Genomic DNA, 27208 nt, shown 5'->3' on the forward strand with positions numbered 1-27208 from the left:
CTTTACTGCAAATAAATGCCCCAAACTAGAAGTTCAAGGTCTAACCTACCTCTGCATTTGTGAAATGAATTTGTCAGGTTAGACTTTTCTGCAACTGAAGTTGATTGATACATTTTGGAAACAGAGAAGTAAGCAATATACTTAAAATTAATATGCTTTGCTGTATTAATAATCATTTTCTAATAATCTTTTGACTAAGTTTTCTGATGTTGCATGCCACACAGTTCTGTTAAAACACTTCAGACTGTTAACAGAAGGGTTTAGTCTTCACCATATATATCCTGTAAATTCAGCAGAAACTAATGCCAACAAAGGAAATATAACACCTCTGGATTTAGAATCTCTCTCTCTCTCTGACAGCCACACACACACACACACACACACACCATTCTTTGCATTTAACTCTTTACTGGTATCCATTTTCCTAAAGAAATAAGTAGTATTTAAACATTTATCTGAATAGGATAGCTGCTCTGCTGCAATGTAAATCAAACCCTTTACACATATTAAACACAAACATTCTGAATGTTTAGTGCAGTCCTGAATAGAGATGGGTGAATAACTGATGTTTTAGTACACTGGAAATTCCAAAAAAATGGAAAAAAAAAAATCAGTTCAGGTCAAACTGAATAGAAAAATTGCAAACTCCCCCCCCCCCCCAAGCAAACTGAAAAAAAAATCAATTTAGGGTCAAACAAATCAACTGAAAAAATATTTTTTCCAGGTGGAGGAGGAGAAGGCAGCAGTCTCACTTGTAACCGTTAGCACTGTGATTAGGGTACTTACCTGGGATGTGGAAGACCTGGGTTCCATTCCACACTCTGCCTGATGTGGAGCAGGAATTTGACCTTGGGTCTCCCATGTTACAGGACAGTACCCTAGCCATTGTGCTATAGGATATAATGCTGTAGGTCCATCTCAATCTGTCCTGTTGAAGCTATTCCACTGTGTATAAATAACTGAAGTCACTGGAGCATGGATTTGAACTATGAATGACAACTCATTGCCTCTTTGAATCACAATTAACAGCTATTGGACCTGGGAATTAAGAGTAAGAATGACTCTATAGCCTGGTGATTAGGGCACCCACCTAGGCTGTGGGAGAGTCAAGTTCAAACCCTTGCTCCAATTTATGCAAAGTGGAGCAGGTTCAACAGGACAGATTATCCACCAAACTATGGAGTATTGTAACCATGGAGAACAGAGGGCTCCACTCAAATGGGGAAGATCCAAGTTCAAATCCCTTTTCCACATCAGGCAGAGAGTGGAACTGAACACAGATCTCCATATCCCAGGTGAATGCCCTAACCATTCAGCTAACTGCTTTAAAAGGGAAGAAGCCTTCCCCTTTCTCCCACTTTTTTGGGGGGGCTGCCAAAACTATTTGGCAAATTCATGTCAAATTCTCAAATAATTTCAGGTTGACCAAACCTGAATTTTTCAGCAAAGACACTACTACTCCAAAAATGTTTACTCAGCTCTAGTATTAACTCAAGGACGTGTCTTTACTAAGTTGGGGCAGAGGACTTAGTAATAAGGCCCAATGCTTCCACGGACATGCAGGCAGCAAACTCCCATTAATGTCAACAGAGATTGTGGGTGAACACTGGCTCCAAATTCTCAGTAACTTTTCAGTGGGGCCAGATGAAGGGCACAACATGACTTTTGCTAATCATGGGTTTTGTAGTGTTTTAAAATCAAGTTACTTTCTGTACTTAGGTAAGGATAAGTATACTCAATGGTCCAGCTATCAATGTATTTTGATAGAATACATTTTCAATATTGTCAGGATGCTAGTACACTTTAAAAGGTTTCCTTTGTTTCCTTCTTGCCACTCTTCAAATCCCCATCCACGTTTGTTATGGGTGTCAATATCAGGAAACAATTTAGATTGAAAATGGGGGACAAGAATTCAAAAATTCTAATTAAACATGTTTACATACTTACCTTAAAGTCAGAAAGGAAGGAAATACAGAATGAATGCCAAAGTGGTGGAAAAGTAAAGGATGAAGTTTAATTGAGCACTGAAGTAGTTTATGTCTATAATTAGGTCTCTTCTGAAATCCTTATTATCTGTTGGTGACCATCTTCTGAATAAGGGAAGTGAGTATTGAGCTCTGACAAAACTGGCAGTTTTTGTTCAGAAAAGGAGAGTGTCATTTTACAATCAGATTTTCCTATTTTTTATTCTATCTGCTCTTGCTGAGTGAAACACACACAAATAAAGTCCAATAACTTACAATATTAACTGTGATTTTGCATGTGAATCAATACATACACTCTGTACAGAGTGGGCGAGATAGGTCAGGCATCTTGGGAAAACACAACCTTACGAAAAAATCGTTATTGAGCTAATGATGAAACAAGTGATATTTCTAGAAAATTGGTGTGATTTTACAGTCGGTAATGTTTCAAAACTTGCCACATCAGTAACACATTTTCATAAGGCAGCTTAATTACTTAGAGAGTCTTTGAAGAGATCACAGCCATGCCACACTAAACAAAAAATGCCAAGCGTAGGTGAGGCTCTATCTAAAAATCCCAGTCATCCTACAAATCATAGAACAAAATATGATTAACACTTCTCATTGCTCTCCTTCCTTCCTTTTTTGAGTTCGCACTCTTGTGATAGGTTTCAGAGTAGCAGCTGTGTTAGTCTGTATTCGCAAAAAGAAAAGGAGTACTTGTGGCACCTTAGAGACTAAGCAATTTATTTGAGCATAAGCTTTCGTGAGCTACAGCTCACTTCACTGGATGCCTCTTGTGATACTGTCTGCTTGAATTTCTAAACAGCTCTATTCGAGTTTCGAATCTCCAGATTAAAATCACTTCAGTTTTGTCTAGCCTAGGTTAAGTACCATTGAAATGTTTGGGGAAAAAATATAGAAGAACAAAAATGTAATAATTTAGAACTTTACGTAAATAGCATAAATAAGACAGTCCCATATGCAAACAGCATCACTCCCTAGATAAAGCATCGTTGGCAAACCTGTGTTCAAATGTCAGCTCAGCTACCAGTTCACTGTGTGAGCAAATCACGTGTTAACCTGGCTATCTCAGTTTCTACAAGTATAAAACAGTATAGCGCCCTACCATCTCCCTTTGGCCATTAAGGGACTATTAGTTAAATCCTGTAAAGTGCTATGTAACTCTTAATGCATTATCATATGAAAACTAAGATTACATTAAAAAGATATTCAAGAAGTTGGATCCCAAGTAATACTTCATTTAATACCCATCAGCAAAAGCTTTAATTAAAAAAACAAAAACTAAAAAAACAAAACACTGCCTATTCATTTTATAATGTCATCTCAGTTTCTGCAAAGGAAATGGAAACTCCTGAATTTCACTCTTGGCAAATAAGGGGAAATTTAATTTCAAATATGTTTTAAATTTACATAAAGGATTTGAAGATGTATTTAATTTAATACATTTTTTTGTTTTATTCTATCATAAAAAACTGGACCATTTACTTATGCAGTATGGCTAACAAAAATGGCATAAAAAAGGAGGAGAGGTTTCAAGATTTGCTGTTTTGTTGAATTTTATGCATCAAGCATGTTCAGTTTACAGGTTAAAAAAAACCCATCTCCTCCTCCCTCCTTCTGCCAGCTTTGCGAACTCAACCTGGGATCTGAGAATTAAGGGAATTCCTCCCTCCTCCCCCAAATAAATCATCACCAGTAATAAAGGTTCTGCAGTCTAAAACAGGCCCTCAATGACACCAATTGTTTTTAATGGCTTTGCACAGGTGTAAATAATTAGAATATAATAAACAATTCTTTCTAGAACAAATTCATAAGAACCAGCTCACTCTTGGCTCTGCAGGCTTAACAGAAGTAAAAAGCAGTAAAAACATATTTTGGGGTCACTAAAGTCAGCAGATACAATACACTGGGAGGAAATCTGATTAGTGAGGTGCTATTGTTTCAGTCACTTGTTTGAGTAGAACCACACTTTAAAATAGTTTTAATCTGACAGGGACCATCCTTTTTCTTTGTTTGCTTGTTTTGTTGGTTTATTTTTTTCTTATAAATTCACCAATCTGACTCTGAAACACAAAAGCATAAGCAACCAGTGTTGATGGATTATGTTCCACCACTTTTTGTTTTGTTTTGCTGAAACAAACAGCCATCCAGTGAGCAGAGGTGCAATGATCAAACTTTAGTCCTAGAATCGTGCAGGCACTAATGATGATGCTTTTCGCAAATACCACGTAAATAATTTATCACCAGGTTGACTTGTGCAGAAACAGAAGGGAAAGTTTTTCCTAAAACGATCATTAACTAAGAAAAGGGACAAAACTCATAGACGTGTAAATGTAACATTTATTTCCTCAAGAGAACATTACAAACTATGGGAAATGAAAAAAACCTCTTTTGAAGTGCTGAACGAGTGGACTATGCATATAACTAAATAGTCACATAGCTACTAGCAATGCAGTTCAAATACCTGCTTAACTTTAAGCACATGCTTAATTCCATCCCTGTTCACCAAAGCATTTAAGCATGGTCTAGATAAAATAGTACTTAGTCCTGGCTCAGTGCAGGGAACCGAACTAGCTGATCTATCGAGATCCCTTCCAGTCCTACAGTTCTGTGATTCTATGCGTGTAACTTCAAGTATGAGTAGTTCCATTGATTTAAATGGGACTTAAGTACAGTAGAACCTCAGAATTACGAACACCTCAAGAACAGAGATTGTTCGTAATTCTGAACAAAATGTCATGGTTGTTCTTTCAAAAGTTTATAGCTGAACACTGACTTAATACAACTCTGAAACTTTATGAGGCAGAAGAAAAATGCTGCTTTTAACCATCTTCATTTAAATAAAACAGTAACAGAAAAAGTTTCCTTACCTTCTCAAAAACTTCTTAAAAATTTCCCTATTTTTTTTTAGTAGTTTACATTTAACACAGCAATATGCTGTATTTGCCCCTTCCCCCCTCCCCTTTTTTGGGGGAAGGGGTCTCTGCTGCTGCCTGATTGTGTACTTCCAGCTCCAAATTAGGTGTGTAGTTGACCGGTCAGTTCGTAACTCTGAGGTTCTACTGTACTTGCTTAAGTACTTATGTACATGGCTCCAACACTTAGGACCAGATCCTGCTATTTTCACTCAAATAGTGCCTTACTCTGAACAGTCCCATGGAACTGTGCAACAAGATAGGTAAAAATAACATGTAAATGGGATTTTGTCATTGACTTCAATAGTGACAGGATTTCACCTAATGAGAGTAAAAAGATAGCAGACTGGCCCTTACTGATGAGCTTGTATCATAAAGTTAGAAATTCAATAAAGTACAATGATGTCAATGTTTATGAGTGTTGTGTGTGTTGCCATGACAGACTGCAGGACTTTATATATCGGATCAAAGGTCCATATCTTTATACCATATCTAATATTTCACAGAGTCACTTGCGTTATCAGTAGCCAAAGAACTTTACTCAGTCTAGTACATAATTTCACATCTCTCTCAGTCAGACCTACCTCCCCGCACTATTTCAACAGTCGTCAGCAACAAAGATTTGGAATTTGCTGATCATAGAAGGCATTAATCATTTTAGTGATTTCACTCAGGAAGTACAGACAGGACCTGCAGCCTCCCAGAGATTAATAATGTATGGGCTGCAGACGAAAAAACAGCATTACACAAACATCTGAAAGTCAGTCAAGCGAATAAACATTTTGAATCTTTAACTTTTTGTATTAGAAGGCTGAAAACTAGTTTAGTGAGTATATTATGGTAAATTGCTTATATGCATCATCAAAATGGCAACTATGCAGATTTGAGCACATCTACTTTCAGGCTATACAGACTCCTTTTATGAAGGCATAACTCCTTGAGAAAGTAATATCTAGACTTAAAAGAACTGTTTTCACACTGGAATATTTTAGGGCTCAAACCACAAAGGGATTTAAGATGTTTAATTGCAACTACTTTAGGTGCCTAAATCAAAAATTCAAGTCCTCAAAACCCCTGCTTAGCACTCTCTAAGGACTTTAGGTGTCTAAATTTCCACTAGTAAATTCTCCATGGCACCTAAAAGTCTGCCAGTGAGCATATGCACATGTCTCTGTCTAGATGTCCAGGCACCTATCTTATGCCAAAGTCCCACCACAATCCGCAAACTATGGTTCTCCCACCTATCTTGCCTGTGGACCCCAACCCAGTAGGCATGCTCAGAAGTCACCACCTGGATCAGGACCCACAAAACACAATGCTGGAGTAGGAGTTGCCCCTTATAACCTTTAGCCTAGTGGTTAGAGCACTCATCCACAATGTGGGAGACAGATTCAATTCTCTCCTCTGCCTGACGGGGAGAAGAGACTTGCTCTCCCTCCTGGCTCGAAAGAAAGCGCTTAGGCATCTAACTCTAGGAAAGGGTTCATGGCTGTGAATCCCAAGCAGAAGGCGACTTTGGCCATTACTCTCTTCAGCATTGCCTATTGGCTACCTGAGGCAGCTCCCCACCCAAAGTACTCGTTGTTGTGGCCTCATTTCATAGGTGCCTAACTCTCCTCATGCATTGCTTAAGGAGCCTGGGTGCCTAATTCAAGGATGGGGATTCCAGGTGTTGGAACAATGAGTCTAAGTGCTCTTTGTGGATCTAGCTTTTAGTGTGAACTGCTGGAATTTTAAACTACAGAGATCAAAATCACTGTTGTGGATTTAGGAGAGAAAGACATCTAAATGAAAAAAAAAAGTAGAATGAATAATTTTGTTTTGATAGCAATTATTTGGTTTTACTTTATTCACAGATTACTGAAGGACTAAATAATATCATCATCATTTTGTCTCCACCAAGACTTTGTTATAAACAAAACTTCCCCCAGAAAGATAACGATTCCACAACCTTCGGACTGAGTGTAAACATTTTCAAAAATTGTTAAGTCCCATCAATTTACAATGGAATTTAGGTGCTTTTGAAAATTTTATGCTGTTGTTCAATTGTCTTAATTTCTTGTGGTGGTTCACATACCCACTCAGATGAGGCAATAATACAATATATCTTAATAAAGGTGCAGAATGTACATTTCTGCAAAACACATTTAGATTTTCCTGCCTTAAAGAAGTGGGAGTACAAGTGATTAAATTAACTTTCCTCAAAAGGTTGTTACGAAGAGGACAGTGATCAACTGTTCACAGTGTCCACCGAGGACAGGACAAGAAATAATCAACTTCATTTGCAAGTGAGATGTAAGTTAGATATTAGGAAACTTTCTAACTATAAGGATAGTTAAGCACTGGAATAAGATTCAAAGGGATGTTGTGGAATCCCCATCACTGCAGGTTTTTAAGACCAGGTTAGACAAACACTTGTCAGGGATGGTTTAGATATACTTGGTCTCGCCTCAGTGCAGAAGGCTAGACTAGATGATCTCTTCAAGTCTCTTCCAGCTCTACATTTCAATGATTCTACATCATCAATTTAAAAATCATATTTCCTTCTGGATTTAAACTATTATCATTACAAGTAACCACTAAGGCTTTGTCGTCACTAGAAAGTGGTACCACTTTAAGCAAACCACCAGTACAGTTAACGCAGGACACACAACTCTGTGGATGCAGGTTATATATGAGTATAAAAATGCTTTACACTGATCTAGCTATTCCCACTCCGGAAGGGGCATAACTATACTGGTATATCGCCTTTATAAGCGGTGAAACTACATCTACACTAGGGCCACATCTCCATTAGAAAGTTTTACCGGTAGCATTAGTGCTGGCATACAGCTGCCGACAATGCAGTTTTTCTTGGCTGTCTTTGCTGCTGCTGCAGTGCATCCTCACAGCAACAGGTTATATCAGCAAGGTATGCTGCAGTGTGGGTAGGTATCCCAGTTATCTTCCATGCCACTGTCTGGGGAACTGCCTCATGGAAAATTTTTTCAGTGCATTGTGGGACATCAATGTGCCTCTCAGGGAATTGTGGAAGCTTAAGATGAAATTCCCACAATTCCCTCTATTCCATCCCATAATATTATTTTTGTGTTTGTTTTTTTAAAAAAAATTCTTTGCAATTCCTCCATTGCATCTTATAGCTTTTTACTGGTCTAACTTTTTTTTTAAAACCAAAAGGGGGTGGGGGAGGAGAACACCCCACACATTCTCTCCCATCTCCACCACAAACCAAACAGTTATATTAGTAAAACTTTAAAATGTAGATGAGACTTAAGGTTTCTGTAACTGAAACTGATGAGTGAGAGAACAAATTTCTCCCAAGTTTTTCCAGTCTGCTTACTCTTACTCTGTATACTTGTGCATAGTCAGGTTCCTTCTAAGTATTCATGTTTGCTTCTGTTGCTATTTTGTTAACAATACATAATTTCCTGTAAAATGAGCCTTGGTTTTGTTGGAACAAGTCTTGGTTTTATTACCACTAGGTAGCAAGTAGCATTGAACTCCTGTTAAGTCTCCTCTCTCCTTGCAACAGTATACTGCCTTCAGTGACATCCAAACCACCAAAGCTACAACCAAATAAAATACCAACAGTCCAAGTCCATTCAGAAATCAGTATGTGAGGTTACTTCCTTTTCATTGTTCGCCAATTTCTTCCTCTTCTTGAGTCCTAAGCTCTTTAATAGTAAGCTCACCGCTATTTGCCCAGTGTCTCATGATACCTGGCAAGACAGTTTCAAGCTGTCATAATCGTATTGTTTAAACAGCTAATAAAAATTATCTCCTCTATAAAAAAACTTAAGGTTTATTTCAGCTAATGCAAATATATACTACTCTACTCAAACAGCAAAATCTCAGTGAGGCCAACATTTTAGTTGTTAATGTGTAATAAAGTCATGATCAGCTGAAAGCAGAAACATAAAAGAGTAATGATTAAAGGATTAGTTAGTTTTAAGGTTCACTTCATCTGCTCCAGATGTTTTTATACTTCATGATTAAACTGCCATAAAATGCCTGCACCATAAGTATGAATCTCAGAAGCTTTTGATGAATTCTTCAGGATAGAAAAAAAGACCATACATAACTCTTTGGACTTTTCTGCTCAGTGTAAAACTTTGGTTGATGGATACTGGATCTGACATTTACTGTAGCTAAACAAACTTGAATATTTAACTTTTTTTCTTGCATTCATTAAAGACACCCCACCTATTCAACTCAATACATTTGTATAGTGGAGCCAGCTATCAACCACCATAAATTTGGACTCAGTATTTATGGTGGCTTCGCCCTGCTGTGCAAACAGTTTATGAACTTTAAACCTGCCATTTTAATGTTATTTGGTAATTAGCAATATCTTGTTTCAGAGAGAAACATCCCAGGCATTTTAAAAATATAGTGAGCAGTTTTTCCAAGCTGTTACAATTGTCAGGAAACTTATTTTTACTACAATTAAACTGTTTTTACTTAGGGAAAAATACTTCCACAATGTTCATTTGTGCTTTATTTTCAATTATAGCACAAGAAAAATGGCAACATTATTGAAAATTGTAAAAACGACAACAAAATAAAAATCTCACCAACTGAAACTCTTTTTGGACACATGACATTTCTACAGACATCAAAATGCATCATGGAACATAAACAGAAAATGTATTACTACTTGAAAAAAATCAATCTTTTGCTAGCTACAAAAGTAGCACAGAAACTCTCTCATTAAGTCTGACACACCAAGATACGGCCAAATTCTGCTCTCCTACATACTGGTGCAACAGAGCAACAGTTGGTCCACAGAAGTTTATGTAGTCAGCTGCATGAAATCAAAAGATTTCAGGAAAATTATAGTGATGTGCCTTAAGCAAAATAAGAAATTAAAATGTGTGGTTTAACATGTAAGCTTCTTAGTACTTAATGTATTATATTAAAAGGAGCTGCCTTTTGGGAAATAAGACGTTCCAACATACCCTATACAAGATGTCAGATAAGGCAACAGCATGCAGGTTTTATGTTAAGTTAGTCTGCCCTATTACAGTGTTGTAACTCTATCCTTGGAAAGCAAACTTTAAAGAGCAGATTTTCATCTCAATTACCTTGGTCTACTCTAGAGCCACTCTAGCTTTACACAGAATGATCAAGAACAGAATTTGGACCTAAATGTAAAGAGATACTATATTCAATTTTGCCCTCAGAAGGGTTCATTGTTAATTGGTGAGAGTCCCCGTGGCCTAAACAAGGCCAAAATAAACTCTATTATATAGGAAATCAAAAAGAATGCAGATGCAGCTGGTAATTCAGTTGCAGTCCCCGTCCCCCCCACCCCCATCACATTCAGTGTTACCACAGTATGCCTTATAACACAAGCAGAGAAAACGAAACACATTACATGGTAAATATTAATTTTAGAGAAGATGAAGCAGCAAATTAGTTTGATTTGAGAAGATATTTTAAAAAATGATTAAGAAATGTTATCCACTTTAAAGAAAAATCTCAAGACAAAGGATGAAAATCTAAGCTAGTTTGATTGCATTCTGCTTAGGTAACAAAAACATGTTCCTTTCCTTTCTGTTTAAACTACACATGGGACAGGGAACACAACTTTCTGAGCTAAATTATTAGCTTTTGTTTGATTGTTTTGCTATTTTTACCTGTTTTAATTTATCTGATTTACAGGGATTTTTTTAGGATACTAAACTTTAAATTCACTGCTTCCACTGAAAGCTTTTCAGTTGTAAAAGATGGATTTCCTTCATCAGCTTTAACAACTTCTGTACTCTATTCTAGTTGAGAATCAGGTCTCCTGTAGCAACTTTGAGAACTGATTTTTGGCTTCACACACAGAAAAGTTAATATACATAACTCCCTCTCCAATACCAAGAGAAAAGTGGAGAGTTTTCCAAAAGATTCAATATGCATATTAAAACAGCAGATTTGGATGGAGCTGTGCCTAGACATGATACATTTCTCACGAAACTGAAACAGTAAGTAATGGCTGGTTACCCAAAACAATAAAAAGAGATGTAAAAATATAGCATTAACCAGCCTGCCTCACAATGAATTTTTTTTTCCAGCAAAAAGAATTCTTGTCTTTGAAAGGAAAATATGAAATTCCAAACATTTTGGTGCTTGGTTTTTTGTTTGTTTTTTGCTGGGCTGCTATGAGTTTAACACTCATCTTCTTGAAATTTTCTCTGACTACATATCTAAATCTTCTCAAAATGAAAGAAAAGTTAACCTGAAAGGATAGCAACTCTCTGAGATGGGATTCTCATCCACTGTCTTTTTATCCTTTGATATTAAGAATGGTTTATGTTGGACATATGCACACTGACAGAAATCCAGAGGAAGCAGGAGTTCAAAATGATATCAGGAATACTCCTCCTGACAGCTTTATACATTATCTTAAGATTTCTTTTTGTGATTTGTGTGCGTGCATTGCTGCAGGCTACTAGTTCCATATGCATGTTATTAAAATAATAAATTAAAACAATTCAAAATTAAGAATTAAAACACAAAGAACCCCAATATTTGTCATCTAACTTATACTGCCCTGTGTACACCAACTGACAAGTAGGTTCAATTAAATAAAAATAGGCAACACACACCGCCCATACTTGAAAATGGAACTTGAAGCTTCCCCCTCTCTTCCAGCGCCTCTTCTTCCTTTTCATGAGCAAATTTACTCCTCTTCCTCTATTTCTGTGGTGGAATTTCAACCCATACTAGATGCTGAAAGTTTCTTTGAGGGATTTCACAACAGCACAGCCCTAGAATACACACTAGCCTAAAGATAGTGCTTTGTGCTGCTAGTAGGGAGAGAGAAGGACACAGAACAATGCCAGACAACGTTTGAGTATAAAAATATTTCACCAAGAAGAGTTCGCCAGCCATGCCAGAAGAAAGACTGGAGGCAAGGGATGTGATTTAATTAGGCTGCAACTTTATTCACCAAAAATATCTGGGAATACCTGGCAATAAGTTGTACAGTGCAGGTTATCATAATTTCCTTAACCATTTACACATAATCCCCTACCTGGCTCCAGCCACACTGTAGCTAGAACCCTGCGACCCTCCCCTCACAAGAGGAGGGTCGGCTCTCCACTGTACCAGACACAGATGCCCCAAAACTCCCCCTTCTTAGCTCCCTAAGGGATGCTTTCCCTCAAATCCTCCTCAACTCCACTTTGTCTGATAAATGTATCCCTTCCATAACAAGAACTTGCACGGAACAGCTGCCACAAGTTTCACTTACTAAATTGTGAGATTATAACGTAACTCCCCAACACCACTCCACCGGGTGCCAAACCTGCTGTGTGGAAGGGGAAAAACCCCCACCATACCTTGGCCAGTCTGGCAGAGAGAGAAAAATTCCTTCCCTGGCCCCAAGGAAAAAGGGTGATAAGTGTGATGCCCACAGCAAGTCACGAGGAAACTCGGTCCTTTTGCAAATTTCATGGGTAGGTGCTGCCAACCCAATCCTGGTAAGTTCTGTATGGGGAAAAATACTCCACCCACCCAGTCTCAGTCTCCCGGTCAGAAAGAATGGCAGTGCCTTCCTCCTGAGTAAGCCCAGCTGCTTCCTCCTCTTCTCCACAAACTTCCCCTTCATCCCCCTCTACTCCCATTTGGGGGGAGATGGGGGATAGAAAAACCAACTTAAATGCAACAAGTACCCTTTTCCTTCATCATCAAGGACTCACTCCATGGATGCTGTAGTGAGCACATTTTGAAAGCAACAAGGGGAAGGCCTACATATGAGACTACTTGCTCCTTCTAGCTGGTCTTTAATTCTCAGTGCAAGTCCTGTAACTTGATTGTGTTTGCTCAAATAAAGACAATCCAAAACAGCAGAGGTGTATTCTCATATCTATGCAAACATGAAATAAATAGGTGCAACCTAACAGAAATCTGTCCTATTTTTTTCTTTTCAAATGCTTTTAATAGTGTGTATACATAACGGTGACAGAATTAAAAAGAAATTCTGACAAATTTTTTTCTGACAAAGAAAAAAAAAATGCCCTTTTTGCACAACCAAAATCAAACTGATGGTACCCTGCTAGAGGACTTTTGTCATTTCACTTTCTGTCAGTGAAACTGACAAAAACTTTCCTGGAGGACTGCTAAGCTGAGTGGCCAGGGGCAAATTCTGGGGCTGGAGCACCAGACAGCCCAGGCACTCCATCTGCCCCCAAGCCCTTGGAAGACCAACCTGGGTGCTCTTCCCCTCCAGTGCTGGAACTGTGGACTCTGACTCTCCAGCAGCTAGGCAGGAAGGCTCTTGTCAACTTTACTTGTGAAGATCCAAAACAAAATGAAATTGAATTTTTATCAAAAAACCTTCCCAAAAAAAATGTGGTTTTGACTTTTCGTCCCATTTTGGGGCAAAATGTTTTTCAGAAACACAAATTTTTTTTCATGGGAAGGGCTTTCAATTTTCCATCTGGGTCTACACTGTGCACTTACAAAAATCAGCTCTGTGCAAGGAGCAGTACTTACCATCCAACAGGGAAGGAACCATACCTCAGAAAGGCAAGATACTCTTCTTGATTCCAAAGGTGGTAATGTGCTTTCTACCTTTCCAATGTGCTATGATTACTATTATTTCCACATTCTAGCTCAACTCATCTGTGATGGCATCCAACCCCCCTCCACACAAGCAGAGTTCCAAGTACATAGTACCATGCCTGCAGCAGGGATGTGAAGTGGTTCCACAATAGCATGGGAAGGGGATCTTATTTTTCCTTATGCCTCTGCAATGCTATTTAAGCCAGGCCACAAGATGGCCTATCCTGTTGCAATTTAGAGTGACAACAATTCTGGGGTAGTGGTGTTCTTTCATTTTCTTTATTTTTCTTGCTTCATACCCCACCTCTTTTCTAAAAAAGAATATAGTAGAACTATATTTAAAAAAAAATATTCATTTAAAAGACTACAGACAATGTCTGAAATAAATCTGTCAATAGTCTAGTCACATATCTTCAAACGCTTGCTAGTACTTTTATAAAGAACAGTAGTCCTGTGCTAAATTAAATTCTGTCTTCAAATGCAGGGCTATATATTGACCTCAGTCTGTATGTGCAATCCCCATTGACTGAAATGGCAGTTTTGCAGCCTATTAATTTCAATAAGACAAAAATTTGACCTGAAGATAGCAAGACTGCACATCTTCATTTATTCCTCTCCCCCATATATGTCAAATAAGCAACAGCTAATTACTATATACCTTCCGAGATTTGTGGCAGAAATGGATAGGGAATATATTGGCACAATCTGAACAGCTAAAAATCGCAGCTAAATGCAATTTTGGTTTTTCAGAAGATTTAGCATATGATTTAACAAAAAATGTTTGATTCTAGTTTTGAAAATGTTAGCTCAACCAGGATGAAGAGCCACAATGTTAAACAATGGAGATTTCCTTTGTTAAAAAGAAGTATATACCCCACTGTAGCCACAGGGCCTTCATTTCCTAACTAAGCAGTTCTCCAACAATATCGGAAACCCTTGGAAGTTGTTTGCAGCTGTAGCCATTTCCTATTACACTTTGCTCAGTCTCCGGATCAGCCACAGCAAACTGACATTGCTTTGAATGTTAGGAACAGTTGTAAACTGATATGAGCATGTGACCTGGATGATCTGCCATTATACCCACTGACTATTAGCATTTTATGACTTCACAATACTCTAAGGATTAGCAAAGACTAGTCAATTGACAGGAGAATCCTTACACTAAGCATGTCCAAAATTTTAATCTCATTGTCTGAGGCTAAACTTTTTAAATTAAATCTGCATTATACGGTGGGACTTTACGTATAAAAATAAAGGTGACATTTTCTAAAAAAAAAATAAAATAAAATAAAATAAAAAAAAAAGCCTTTAATTCAAACACTTTTTTCGTGCTCAAATGTTATGCACATTTTAAGGTCCAAAGGCTATGGTTTGAACTACAGGAGCTGCCACACATTAGCAAAATTCCTATCAGACTTTTTTAAAAAACAACAACATTCAAACACAAATCAAACCAAAAAAGTGCAGCAAAACTATCAGTGTTACATCAAAAAGATTATTTTAAAAGAACACTAAGATTGCAAACTCAAGCACTCACAAGTTAGGAAATACCAGGATTAACACTGCCTATGCAACCTTAATTCGCTCCCTTTGTGTGTATCCCTCCTCTTTCAGGGAGGATTAAAAAAATGGATGATTTTAACAAAGAAATAAAGCAGGTTTTTAAAATTGTATATTTTAATAAAAATTAAATACAGATTTATTTTAAAAAACTATATAAAAGTACATTTGAAATTATTAGAACCTGCCTTAAGCCCTAACCTTACTATAATCTATTCAAATCATTTTTTTTAAACACACACACACAAAGTGACACGTTTGCTGCCAAAGTCCAAAGAAAGCCAAATGACTGAATTGGTTGAAGTCACTTGCTGAGCATCTGGAACCAGAGTTTGAAGTGCTAAGTCAGCGTTTGAAAGCACTAGCTTCTTCTACAGGTACGGAGAGAATGTTTCCTTCATTTAAGTATTTTCAAATAGTTCAGTGACTAGTTCACTCAAAGTTAAGCAACCAACTGGGAGTTCAAAAAGCAGAAAAAGTTTCTCTCTCTCTCTTCCAGTCTATGAACAAAAAGTAGGCGTGAGATGATTACATCAACTAGCTAGAAGTACCAATGTGAAACATGATTAAAATAAATTGTTTAAATCAAGATTTCCTGGTTGGTGATTTAAATCAGCCCACCCTGTGGTCTTTAATTACATGACACACAGTTTTTCTACAGCCCCCTGACTCATTCAGTGTACAAGATGGATTATGCTCACTGAATAGATAGCTATTCAATATTTCCTTTTATCCTCCATATTCAATGTGTGGCTCCCAGCTGTATTTGCCACCTACCATCCAAACCCTGTACTGAATACAAAATTATTAGTTTCTTTATGGGTATGGCTATGGTGTTCTCATCATAGTATCAGAGTATTTCACAGAAACAAATGCATTTTATCTTCATGACACTTCATGACATAAGAGTTTAGGTGGTTTTATTCCCATTTTATAGCTGGAGAACTGAGGTGCACAGAGATTAAAGCAAAAATTGTCAGTGTCCACTAATTTTGGCTGCCCAGATTAAGATAGCTACTTCCGGATTTTTCAGAGTTCTTAGCATCATCATAACATTTTATATGTTCACAAAGCACAGATCCAACTGACTTCAGTTGCAGTTATGACCACTCAACACTTCTGCAAATCTAACCCCAGATGTCTCATATTGGGCACCCAGAAAACAAGGAAAACACAATTAATGACTACCTGTGATAATTTGGGCTTAAGTGAATTGACTAGGATCACATAGGAACTCTGTGGCAGAGGCAGAATCCAATTCTCCAGGGTGGCATTCAACTTCCTTGCACAGGAGACCATCCTTTCTCATCCTGTAATCCCGTCTCATTCTCTGTACACTACCTGACTTCTACAACAAAATGTGGCAGAGATTCCTACAGACAGTAGTGTCATTCATTGCACATGCCCAATTCATTCAGAATGCAGTCTGTCCTGTGCATTGAATGAGGCAGGATTCCTTTGGGAAAAGACTAGACATATCAATCTAGCAAAAATTAATTTTATTCTCCATTCTAATGGACAAATCCCTGTCTGAATAGATGGATCTCTATTGGGGAAGAGAGTGCATGCAGCCTTTTCACCTCTCTGGCAGCCGAACAGGATTCTAGCCTCATGCTCAATGATATACTTGGTGGAAATCAGCTACCAAGGTAACTGGTACCCCATTTGCACTGTGGCCCTCTGTCCTAACATGGACTGGCAATGCTGTTCCCACCCTCCCAATGCACGCCCTCCAAGTAACAGAAGGCAGCACAGGCCTCTTTTCCAGACAGCTCAAAATATCATCCTTTCATGTCTCACTCTTAAGGCTGGTCTACACCTAAACCATAGGTCAACCTAGCTACTTCACTTCGGGGTGCCAAAGTTCACACCCTAAGAGCCATAGTTAAGACGACCTATGCCCCAATGCAGACATGCCTAGGTAGACACTCAGGTACAAGTGACTGAAAAGCCCCTTCCGGCAGAGTAGCAAGTGTCTATAACACAAGCACTACACAGTCACGTAGCTGGAGCACAGCAACCGTGCCGCTGTAGCACAGACATACCCTGAGTTATAATACAGCTTGAATTCTTTAACAAAGAGCCTGGTTTATACCACAGTACAGCAGAACTAACATATCCATGTGAAACATATATTCAGAGGCTGCCCTGCCAAAAGTCAATCAAACCCCTTTGTTTGTGGACTACAACTTAATGGCTCTAGGCCAGAGGTAATTAACAATACTCAAGTGTTTTACCTGCTGAGCCATTATTACTTAGTCAGTTAAAGCTCAACCCTTTCCTTTCAGTGGAGTTTTCAGGCTAACAAAAAATAACAGACACAGTACAAAATTACAGGAAGTAATAATAGAAAAACAGCATCCTGCCACAAGGGGATTTTACCTTAAGGAAATATATAATTTAAAGTAATTGCATTATGTAAAATAAATCATAAACAAAAATATACAGTGCTTTACAAAAGAATTCACGAATACACTCACCAAACCCCTGTAGAATAGATAAATATAAGTCCTCTGTAAAATGAAGATTAAGTGACTTGTCAAAGATCAAGGCAAACACAAAGTCAGATTTCCTGACTCCACCAGTTCTGTACTTTTATTTAGCTATCCTAAGGCAAACAGGAGGTTTGGAAGTAGAGAATCTAGTAGTACTTGTTTTAGTGCTGGGTGCTATATAGCATCTCAAATACACACATTTCTCTGAATCTCAAGTAAATGTATTGTTCCAGGGGGTCCCAGTATGTTGGTGAAGGAATGGATATGAAGAAACATCAAAACTCATCTTGTTTTAGACTTTCTTCCCCAACTGAAATGCACCACTGGAAAAAGTCTCTTTCCTCTACTCAACTATAGCACTATGCTTGTATTTAAATAGTCTCTTTGTAAGCTGGCAGTATTTGTAAAAGGTTAGTGCTATATCATTTTGTGGAGTTTTTTTATACATTTGTCTCCTATATAGCAATTTGTACCTCTAGAAGGCGCCTCATTGCCTCCCAAGCACCCCCTTGTGACTAGACGTTGCTCTGCTGTGGCCAGCCTCAGTTTCTCCCCTTAATAAGGGGACACTGAGGTCACAAACATCTCGGTCAAGGAGAAGCCACTCTACAGCAATAAATAAAGCTTGCTGAAAGAAGCACTTGTACAAGGGTTTAAAGGCTTTTACTTCAGAGCCTGCATAGAACTTTAAAGTCCCAAAACAAAATATCTCTAGGTTCCAGCAGCAGCTCCTTCTACTGTAAGGCCTCAGGCTGTATAGCTTTGTAGTCTCTCTCCTGGTTGTTTAGGGTCTCTCCCAGGCATCCTTATCTGGAGAGCTTTTGCCTAGTTCAGATTCCCTAGGAGCTCCCCTCCCCTGGAGCTTCCTTTCTTCTCAGGAACTTTTTTCAGCTGAGCTCTCTCTCCTAAGCTTTCTATTAGGTCCATGTGCTTTTTAATTAATTAATTAACTGCCTTCTATCTACTTAGGCAGTTAACTATCCCCAGGTGGACACAGGTTGGCTCATTCTCTTCGGTGGAGCTTGGCATAGGTAGACTAGGCTAGGCATCTGACTCCCTTAAAGGGCCAGCACTATAACAAGACCATAATAATATCTGAAATCTCCCAGTTGTAGTAAATTGCTAATAAAGCAATGGGGAAAGGATCAGAGTCAAATGTGTTTAGTCAGTTGTGTTTGCCAACATGAATCCAGCAATTTCTTATTTGAAAAACTGGATCTTTGTGACTTTGGCTCCCCATTCTCAAAGTAACAGAGAAACTCCACATTTCCATATATAAAAGCTAGTAACTAATTGATATTGTGTGACTATGCTACAAATCCTTGCTATAAGATGCTTCCAGTGCTAAGAATCAGAAAATGAATAACTGGACTGCACTTAATGGGTAGGGAAAATGGGTAAAATGCTCCCTATCAGACATATCAGGGGAAAATAAAAGATCTGAACATGAGCCTACAGTGGTGGACCTCAGTCACAGGAGTCCAGATTTTTTGGTACTCAATTATTTCTGCTAAACATCTGGGTGGAACACAGCAGAAGTGGCTACATTTTAGTAATAGGTAAATTCAGACACACTGCTGAACAACCATTAGAATAAAAAGCAATATATACATATAAGATGCTATAAGGACAAAGTACAATCTCTCCACTCTGGCTTCCATTTCTGAGCAGTGGTAGGATCAAACTGATTGACTGGCCTGAGCCACATATTCTGAAAGGCTATTAAATGTTGCTATTTCAACCTCCTTCTTCCAAAATCTCTGAGTAGGTCTGGAGTCCCACAATTTTGGTTAACCTGGGCCATATTTAGCCTTAATCCATTTCTGCAAAGAAGAATGAAGGAACAGTGAAGGGCTCTACATGTGTTAGTGAATCGGGAAAGTCATCCTTTCATACTGATGGATTAAATGATCAAAACCATAGAATAGTTATCATGGATTGCATATTTGGCTACAGTCTAAGACCAAGAAAGTTTTGCAATTAATCTCTGCTTTGATTGTCAGTTGCTAAATGACCAATACTATGATACTAGTCTCATTCTTGCTGGCTAGCTTCTTTGTGCAGCAGCTTTCTTCATTACAAGTGAACTCCAAGATCCAAAAACATGATAATACATTAATCTCATCAAAGCACAGATGTACTTGAAGTAAATAAGGTAGGAAACTGTTGCATATAAAGAGGAAATGTGCTATGCTTTCTCATTTCATATGGAGCTACTGCATAGCATTTCTCTTTACAATATAAGGAAATATGTTAGTAAAAAGTTTTAAAAATGCACAGTTGTGTTTATAAGTAATTAACATAATCAGAGAAATTGCTTCCAAGGGCTACTAAATGTTTACTGAAGGAGACGATATCTGATACCTGGACTTCCTTAGGCACATGGGAGATACCACTTCTACAGGTACCACTTGTTGAACAAAGATCAGTTCACCAATAGTTATGAAAATAGATTTATTTGCACTTTAAGGTCATGCAACATGACACCCCTAGATAGGTGATTGTCTGTGAGGACTGAACTCAAGACCTTGGGATCTAAAAAATATAAGCCTCTCCTGCATGACGCTAAGGCTATGTCTACATTACAAGCAAGGGGTGTGATTCCCCTACTTGTGTATATATACACATTTGCACGCTAACTCTCAATGAACTAGCACAAGTATAAATAACCACGTTGCTATGGTAGCACAGGTAGTAGCAGCAGCAGGAGAATGCTTGAGCCATGCCACATACCAACCCACCTGAAACTGGTGGGTATGTACATGAGTCGTGCCTCCGCTGCCATACCATGGTTACACTGCGATTTATATTTGGACTCACCTGTAGTGTAGACATAGCCTAAGAACAAGGCCCCTTAGTGTAAAGGCTGTAAGGGCAGGTCCTCACTACCTGGCAGATCGGTGGGTAGTGATCAATTTTTTGTGTCTCGTCTGTTACAAATTATACCTAATACAAACCAAAATGGAGTCACATATGCACATATACTAACTTTTCCTTAACACTTCTAGATGCGATAAATTGATCCCCGAACGCGCTCCCAGTCGACTCCGGAACTCCAGCTCGCAAGAGGTAGAAGTGGAGTCGAAGGGGGAGTGGCAGCGGTCAACTCGCTGCCGTCCTCACGGCCAGGTAAGTCAACCTAAGATATCTTAGGTCGACCCCCTACCCCGTCCCCCGTAGTGTAGACCAGGGCTAACAGACCCATAAAGCTCTGTATACGGATTAGCCACCAGCAGAGGACAAGAACCACTGTGTTAGCACAGGTTACATCTAGGTTATTATTATTTATACTGCAGCAGCACCTAGGAGCACTAGTCGTGGAGCAGGACCCCACTGTGTTACTTGTGCAAACAGAATAAAAAAGACAGTCCATACCTCAAAGAGTAGGTGACAATCTGAAATCATTTCAAGCGTATTTCCAGTATACACTTTAAGAATTATAACATAATGGCTCTAAAGCATATACCATTAATAATAATTTGATCATTTATTCCTGGTTTATTAACATAGGGCTTGACCTGAGTTACCACAAGATGCTACCTATAGGGCTTCACATTGCTGTGCAGTCCCAAGAGCAGATCAGGGGCTGAACTGTGACACACAGAATCATAATGCATGCTTGTTTCCCCTTTCCCCGAAGGAAGAAAGTCATCTGCACCAGCCCCTTATCTGGCACCATTTACTTCCCCTTCTGTGATGGCTCAGATGTTGGATGGTGTGGTGGAGCAGAGTTAAGTCTCTCTCCACCTCTGTCTATCCATGTGGGAGGGAGCATAGGTGCACCATGAAGGCCGCTTTTCCCCATGCAGTAATTCTTGGTTCAGTAGCCCTTATAAGGAAGCAACTTAAACCATTTAAACCCTCTTATATCCACTATGTAGGCAAGTGGAGCAGGTTACCATCTCGCTCATAATGAGATCACTTGTACCCAGATGTACTGCTCAGTTCAGTCCTATTTTAATTAAAATACTTATGACCTTTCTATTATAGAATGATGTAAATTGCATTCTGTAGTTAACACAATATCTAGTGTCTTTTAAAGACATTTTGAAACTTTTTTACATTCTAATCCATTTGAAAAAAATTAGCCCTAAACAGGGCCTAATCAAAGTATATTTGATTTCCAAGAGAGAGAATGGATACTTGGAAGACAATGGCCCTCATAAACTCAATCCAAATGCATCTTGATCACTGACTGGGGATCTGGTGCAGATCAATACTCTAAAACCAAACAGTCAGGCAGAGAGCCTAAGGCCTTTTGGGGGCATGGCACTGAGAATAAGGAATTCTTACTCTCTAATGCCAGCTTTGACCCAAATGCTCTTTGAAGACTTGGACAAGCCACTTAACCTCCTTTGCCTTAGTTTTCCCACCTGTAAAATAGGAGCAATAATATTTATTTGCCTACCTCCCTGGATTTTTGAGTGTAATAATTAATTAAAATTTGTAATGTGCTGTCTATGCTAAGTAATAATACAGAGCAGGGATGGCCAGCCTGAGAAGGAGCCAGAATTTACCAACGTACATTGCCAAAGAGCCACAGTAATATATCAGCAGCCCCCCATCAGCTTCCCCTTCCCCCCCGCCCCCAGCACCTCCCACCCACTGGCAGCCCTGCCATTCAGCACCTTCCCTCTTCCCTCCCCACACCTCCCGATTAGCTGTTTTGTGGCATGCAGGAGGCTCTGGGGGGACGGGGGGAGGAGCGAGGGCACAGCAGGCTCAGGGGAGGGGGAGGGAAGGGTGGAGTGGGGACAGGGCCTGTGGCAGAGCCGGGGGTTGAGCAGTGAGCACCCCAGAGCACATTGGAAAGTTGGCGCCTGTAGCTCCAGCCCAAGAGTCGGTGCCTATACAAGGAACCGCGTATTAACTTCTGAAGAGCCGCATGTGGCTCTGGAGCCACAGGTTGGCCACTAGTGATGTAGAGGGAGGGGAGAGACTGATGAGGAATGCTGAGACAAAAGAAGGAGAAGAAAGAATGTGACATAAAAGAAAGCAAGGAGATGGACAACTAAGAATAGAGACAAGCAAGAAATAGAGAATGTGAACCAAGGAAATGTTGCTTTACAGAGACAACAGAGAAGGGGAAACCAAAACAAGAGAAAAAGAGTAGACACAGTGACAGGAGAGAATGTGTTTTGGTGATGGAAATAATGGGTCAGCCATGAATGGAGAGAAAAAGGAGAAAGAAATGGAAACGGAATAAGCAACAAAAGGCACAAAAATTTTGGTTAGGGCATTATAGTTTAATTTATTTATGCTTTTTTATACTGTTGTACTTCCTGTCAGATGTCATCCATCTGTGTAAGGCTGGGAGCAAAGGTACAGGATAGCTATGTTAGTCTGTGATCACCACTTCCCAATTATATTATTTAGATTTAGAAATAGGATTTTAACTTTAAGCTTTGGTCCTTTGAATCCCCTGTGACTAGCCCCTGTGTGAATGGACAAGGGCAGTGGGGGGTGAGGGTAGGGGAGGGAAATGCAGAATTACTTCCATTGTTCCCTAGACTTTGTGTGGTTGGAGAGTGAAACCACTGCTTGTACTAGCAATGCAAGCAATACTAACCTGCCCAGAAAGGGAGGCAGGGTGTGGGTGAAGACAAAGCACAGCTGCAGTATATACCTCCCTGGATACCCAGGAGGCATTTCTGGTTGACTCAGTCAGAAGGGCTTCCTGGGACTCCCACTGTAACATAGCAGCTGCACATACCTCCCACATACAATGCAGAGCTGTGCCCTAAGCAATGATATATGATTAAATTAAGAATCATTGACAAGTCTCGGCATTTGCACCACTTCCTGTACCTTTTGTAAAGACTAATGAAAAAAACAGCATACATATCTTGAATGTTTTCTACAGTCATCCAAAGGCAGATATTATTGGGTAACCTTTACATTGTTCTAAGTAACATTTACTTTCTTTTAGTTCATTGTTCTGTTTCAGTTAAAACTAACAACAGGATTTAGCTTCCCATCTCTCCATTCTTACACACATTTCAGTACTTCTAATTTCAGCATCACCCATTTCTTCTATTTATGCTTCTGTAGAAACTGCAATATTTCTAGGTGCCCCCAAATGTTAGCCATAACACTGCAACAGAATTGTATCTGGTACATTTTGAGAATAACAACATTCTCCAGTTTACCATTTTCAAATTATGTGCTAGATTACTAACTCTTTACACAGGTGAACAGTTACACAAGGACGGCAGTCCATATTGATTTCAGTGGAACTACTTGTATGAGAAAATGGTTGATAATCGTCCCTATGCGATTTGCCTGTCAACAAAAATCTCAAGTGGAAAAAATAAACACAACAACTTGAAAGAAAATTACATGAGGGTCATATTACGCCCAACAAGTTTAAAAATCACTGAAATCTGGTTCTCTCTTTAACTGTGTGATGTCAAAGTATGACTAGAACATTATAATCAAAAAGCTACTCAATAGGTAAAAAATACTTTCTTAATTATGTCCATTCCACAGCATTTACACAGGACAATAAATTAACTGATACACATGTCACATAAAGCTATGATATACACGTACCAGTTTTGGGGTTTATTGAAAAGAATCCCTGTGGGTTTCCACTTGTAATCTTGTAGGTCAACTTTTCACTAGAGCTGGAATCAGGATCAAATGCCTCAATCCGAATGACAGATACATCCTTAGGTGAATTCTCCAAGACTTCTGGGTAATAAACAGGTTCTGTTGTCTGCGGAGCATTATCATTAACATCCCCAACTTCTATGTAGATTTCAATGAAGGAAGATAGAGGCACAACACCCTGGTCTGTTGCATAAACAGTTAACCAGTAATGTGAGGTAGTCTCACGGTCCAGCAGATCAGCTGTCTCTATTACACCTGTTCAACAGAACGGAAAAAAGCAACAATATTAAATGCTCCATAAGTATAAAAAGTTAAAAAAAAAAATTTAACCCCCCCCCACCAAATCCAACACAAAAGTCACAAATGAATGGCACAGATTCTTGTGTGCGTGTGTGTAGGGTTAACCTGAAAGTTTAAAAATGAACGTCCTTAATTAGTACTAAAAGGGTCTGAATTTTTATATTGTATTGTTTCAATATTTATAAATCTATTTTCTTTTTTAACCTCTCTTGAGAATTATCTGATCATTTAACATCATTCCTGAAACTATTTCTGCCCAGAAGATATTAATTATGAGTTATCTGAAGTCTTTGGGATTTGATTTACCCTCTCAATTCATCACTCCTGACAATGAGAGTTTAACACTGTATTAAATTATCTAACTGATTTAGTACCAAGGTTTTGAACTATTTATCACCATTTAAATTAGTGAGAACCTATTTAAATTTGGTTTCAGAGTAGCAGCCATGTTAGTCTGTAACCGCAAAAAGAACAGGAGTACTAACAAAGGTATTTGAGCATAAGCTTTTGTGGGCTACAGCCCACTTCATCAGATGCATAGAATGGAACATACAGTAAGCAGATCTCTGTATGTGTGTAGCCTCTTACAGTTTGTACGGCAACTTCCACCTTCTCTGTAACTTCTTACTATATGTTCCATTCTATGCATCTGATGAAGTGGGCTGTAGCCCATGAAAGCTTATGCTCTAATAAATTTGTTAGTCTCTGAGATGCCACAAGTACTCCTGTTTTTATTTAAAATTTGGTGACATATACACTCATATGTATCTATGTGTCTGCGTGAATTATGTAAATGAATGTTTCTTAATGTGTATAAATACTTGAATCCATATACACAACCTTTTTGAGAAATCTGAAAATAGAGAGAGGTTTATGTTGCCCTTCTCAGCCTTAGCTACAGTGTTTGCCATTACTTTGGCAAATGAAGGTGCTCCTCTCACCCTCATTGCGTATCCCAAAAAGATCTAAAATTCACTATTTCTAAAGAAACAGAGGAGCAGCTACAGAATACACACTTAATACAATTTACCTCCCAAATCTACAGGAGTTTGTCGGAACAAGGATACCAAAATCTGACCCAATAAAGGGAAAATACATACAGCACTATTTTACACGCATCTTACTGCCCAAGGTAAAATTATAACGTATATGTTTCCATGCCAAGAATGTGGCATATAATGTAATTTATTTGACAAGTGGGATAATATCAAAAGGTTTCAAAGAGCAGGACACACTAAAATCATTTCACCCTCTTTCCTTTGAGCCAATCTTTCTTACATCATCCAGACTCTCTTCTCCCAGGCATCATTTTCTAGCTAGACCCAAAGAGGACCTGACATAAAAACACCTTAATATCTACAAAGAGAGGGACCAAAAAAAAGCAACAGTATGTGATAATCATAAAGGGGCACCGTGAAGGCCGGTCATTATTAACCATCATCATTATTTTTATGCTACAGTAATGAATAAAGACCTAATCGTGATTGGAGCCCAAATGAGCCAGAACAGTGACATGCCAGCTAGGTTTGGGATTGTGGACACATTTACATGATGTGCATGTAATATTTTCTACTATCCTGTGCCTATCTGTTCTGCTCATGCATGCTGTCAGTAAAATTGGATCGAGGTAAACACACATTTATGAGTGTACCTTCTGGAGCATGATGTTTGTAAAAATAGTACTGCTGCATTTCCCCTGCTTTAGGGGCACTGTAACCCCTCTCCCTTCATTAAACATAATTAATGTTTGCTTTTAATAGGTGGGGGGGAATATTGCCCCTCACCAAAACTACTCTAAGAGGTTTAAACATTGTTAAATTTATATCTTCAGATTGTGTATCTGAGGACAAATTATGGTCCAAACATAACTGCCACTGAGGTCCCATTAGGAGTAGTATGAACAGAGAGCACAATTTGGCCGATGCAGAAGATAATACGATTAACAGTTTCTCAAACTCTTAATTGTGTCTTTGTCCTTACGGAAAATTGCATGAGAGTCTGATGATGAAAACCCTGAATCCAAAATGAAAGCAGGGTTATTTTCTGAAAAAGCTAGCTTCTAATACAAGAAAGAAAATTCAAGTAACCTTTTACTGTTAAAGCAGAAATGCACATCATTTCAAACACAGTATTCAACATTTTAGAATTACCACCAGATGTCACTAGGGAAACTGGTTGTGTGAAATGTAGAAAGCGGTAGGGCTGGAGTAAAGGACAAGGGCAAATGAGAGTTCTGTATATTAAATTATATTATGTATAGGATGCTCTTAAAAACAAAATAGATAATAGTGTCTGTCTAGGTACTTTTTCTTTTTGCAGAGGAATCCACTAATACCAGCAAAGTACTGAAAAGATAAGGTATTACTTTAAAATAAGTTGGTATTTTATATTTTCTACTTTTCTATTTTGTATTTGTACTTTGTTTACCTAGGATTTTCTTTCAAAAAACCATAATCATAATATGCAATCACTGTATCTCTGTTAAGCAGTTGCCAATTAGCTATGCTCTTCATCCTGCAAGCATAATATCTAAATATCACAGAGAACATAAATTATTTTTAAGTGTATCTGTCTGATCTGTATTCCCCCCGAATGTCCAGGATCTATTTTTATTATTTACTCCTGTTGTATTTTTTATGTCTTTTTACTTATTAAGAAGACTTACTTGAGAGTTAATGAACCAGATTAAGAATCCTGACTTCACTTTTAACCACAGCATTTCCATAGAAACCCCATGTGCTGAATGTGGCATGCAAGAGTTTCAGTTGTACAATCTGTGCAG

General features: G+C 38.5%; 1 protein-coding gene across 8 annotated transcripts in view; it reads right to left on the reverse strand.

Annotated features, from left to right (window-relative positions):
• Positions 1 to 27208, reverse strand: part of FAT1 (FAT atypical cadherin 1) — a 148612-nt gene that overhangs the window by 72555 nt on the left and 48849 nt on the right. For 7 of the 8 annotated variants that reach the window (XR_012158655.1, XM_073341873.1, XM_073341878.1 and 4 more), the window contains exon 3: positions 24067 to 24381. Coding sequence is in view for 7 of the 8 variants with exons in the window: in XM_073341873.1 (XP_073197974.1) it covers positions 24067 to 24381 (315 nt within the window). In the remaining variant the exon portion in view is untranslated. Of the gene's footprint in view, positions 1 to 15454; positions 15520 to 24066; positions 24382 to 27208 lie in introns of those variants that run through there. The other variant, XM_073341877.1, reaches the window with a different exon arrangement.

This window comes from Lepidochelys kempii, chromosome 4, assembly GCF_965140265.1.
Source record: "Lepidochelys kempii isolate rLepKem1 chromosome 4, rLepKem1.hap2, whole genome shotgun sequence".
NCBI classification, from domain to species: Eukaryota; Metazoa; Chordata; order Testudines; family Cheloniidae; genus Lepidochelys; species Lepidochelys kempii.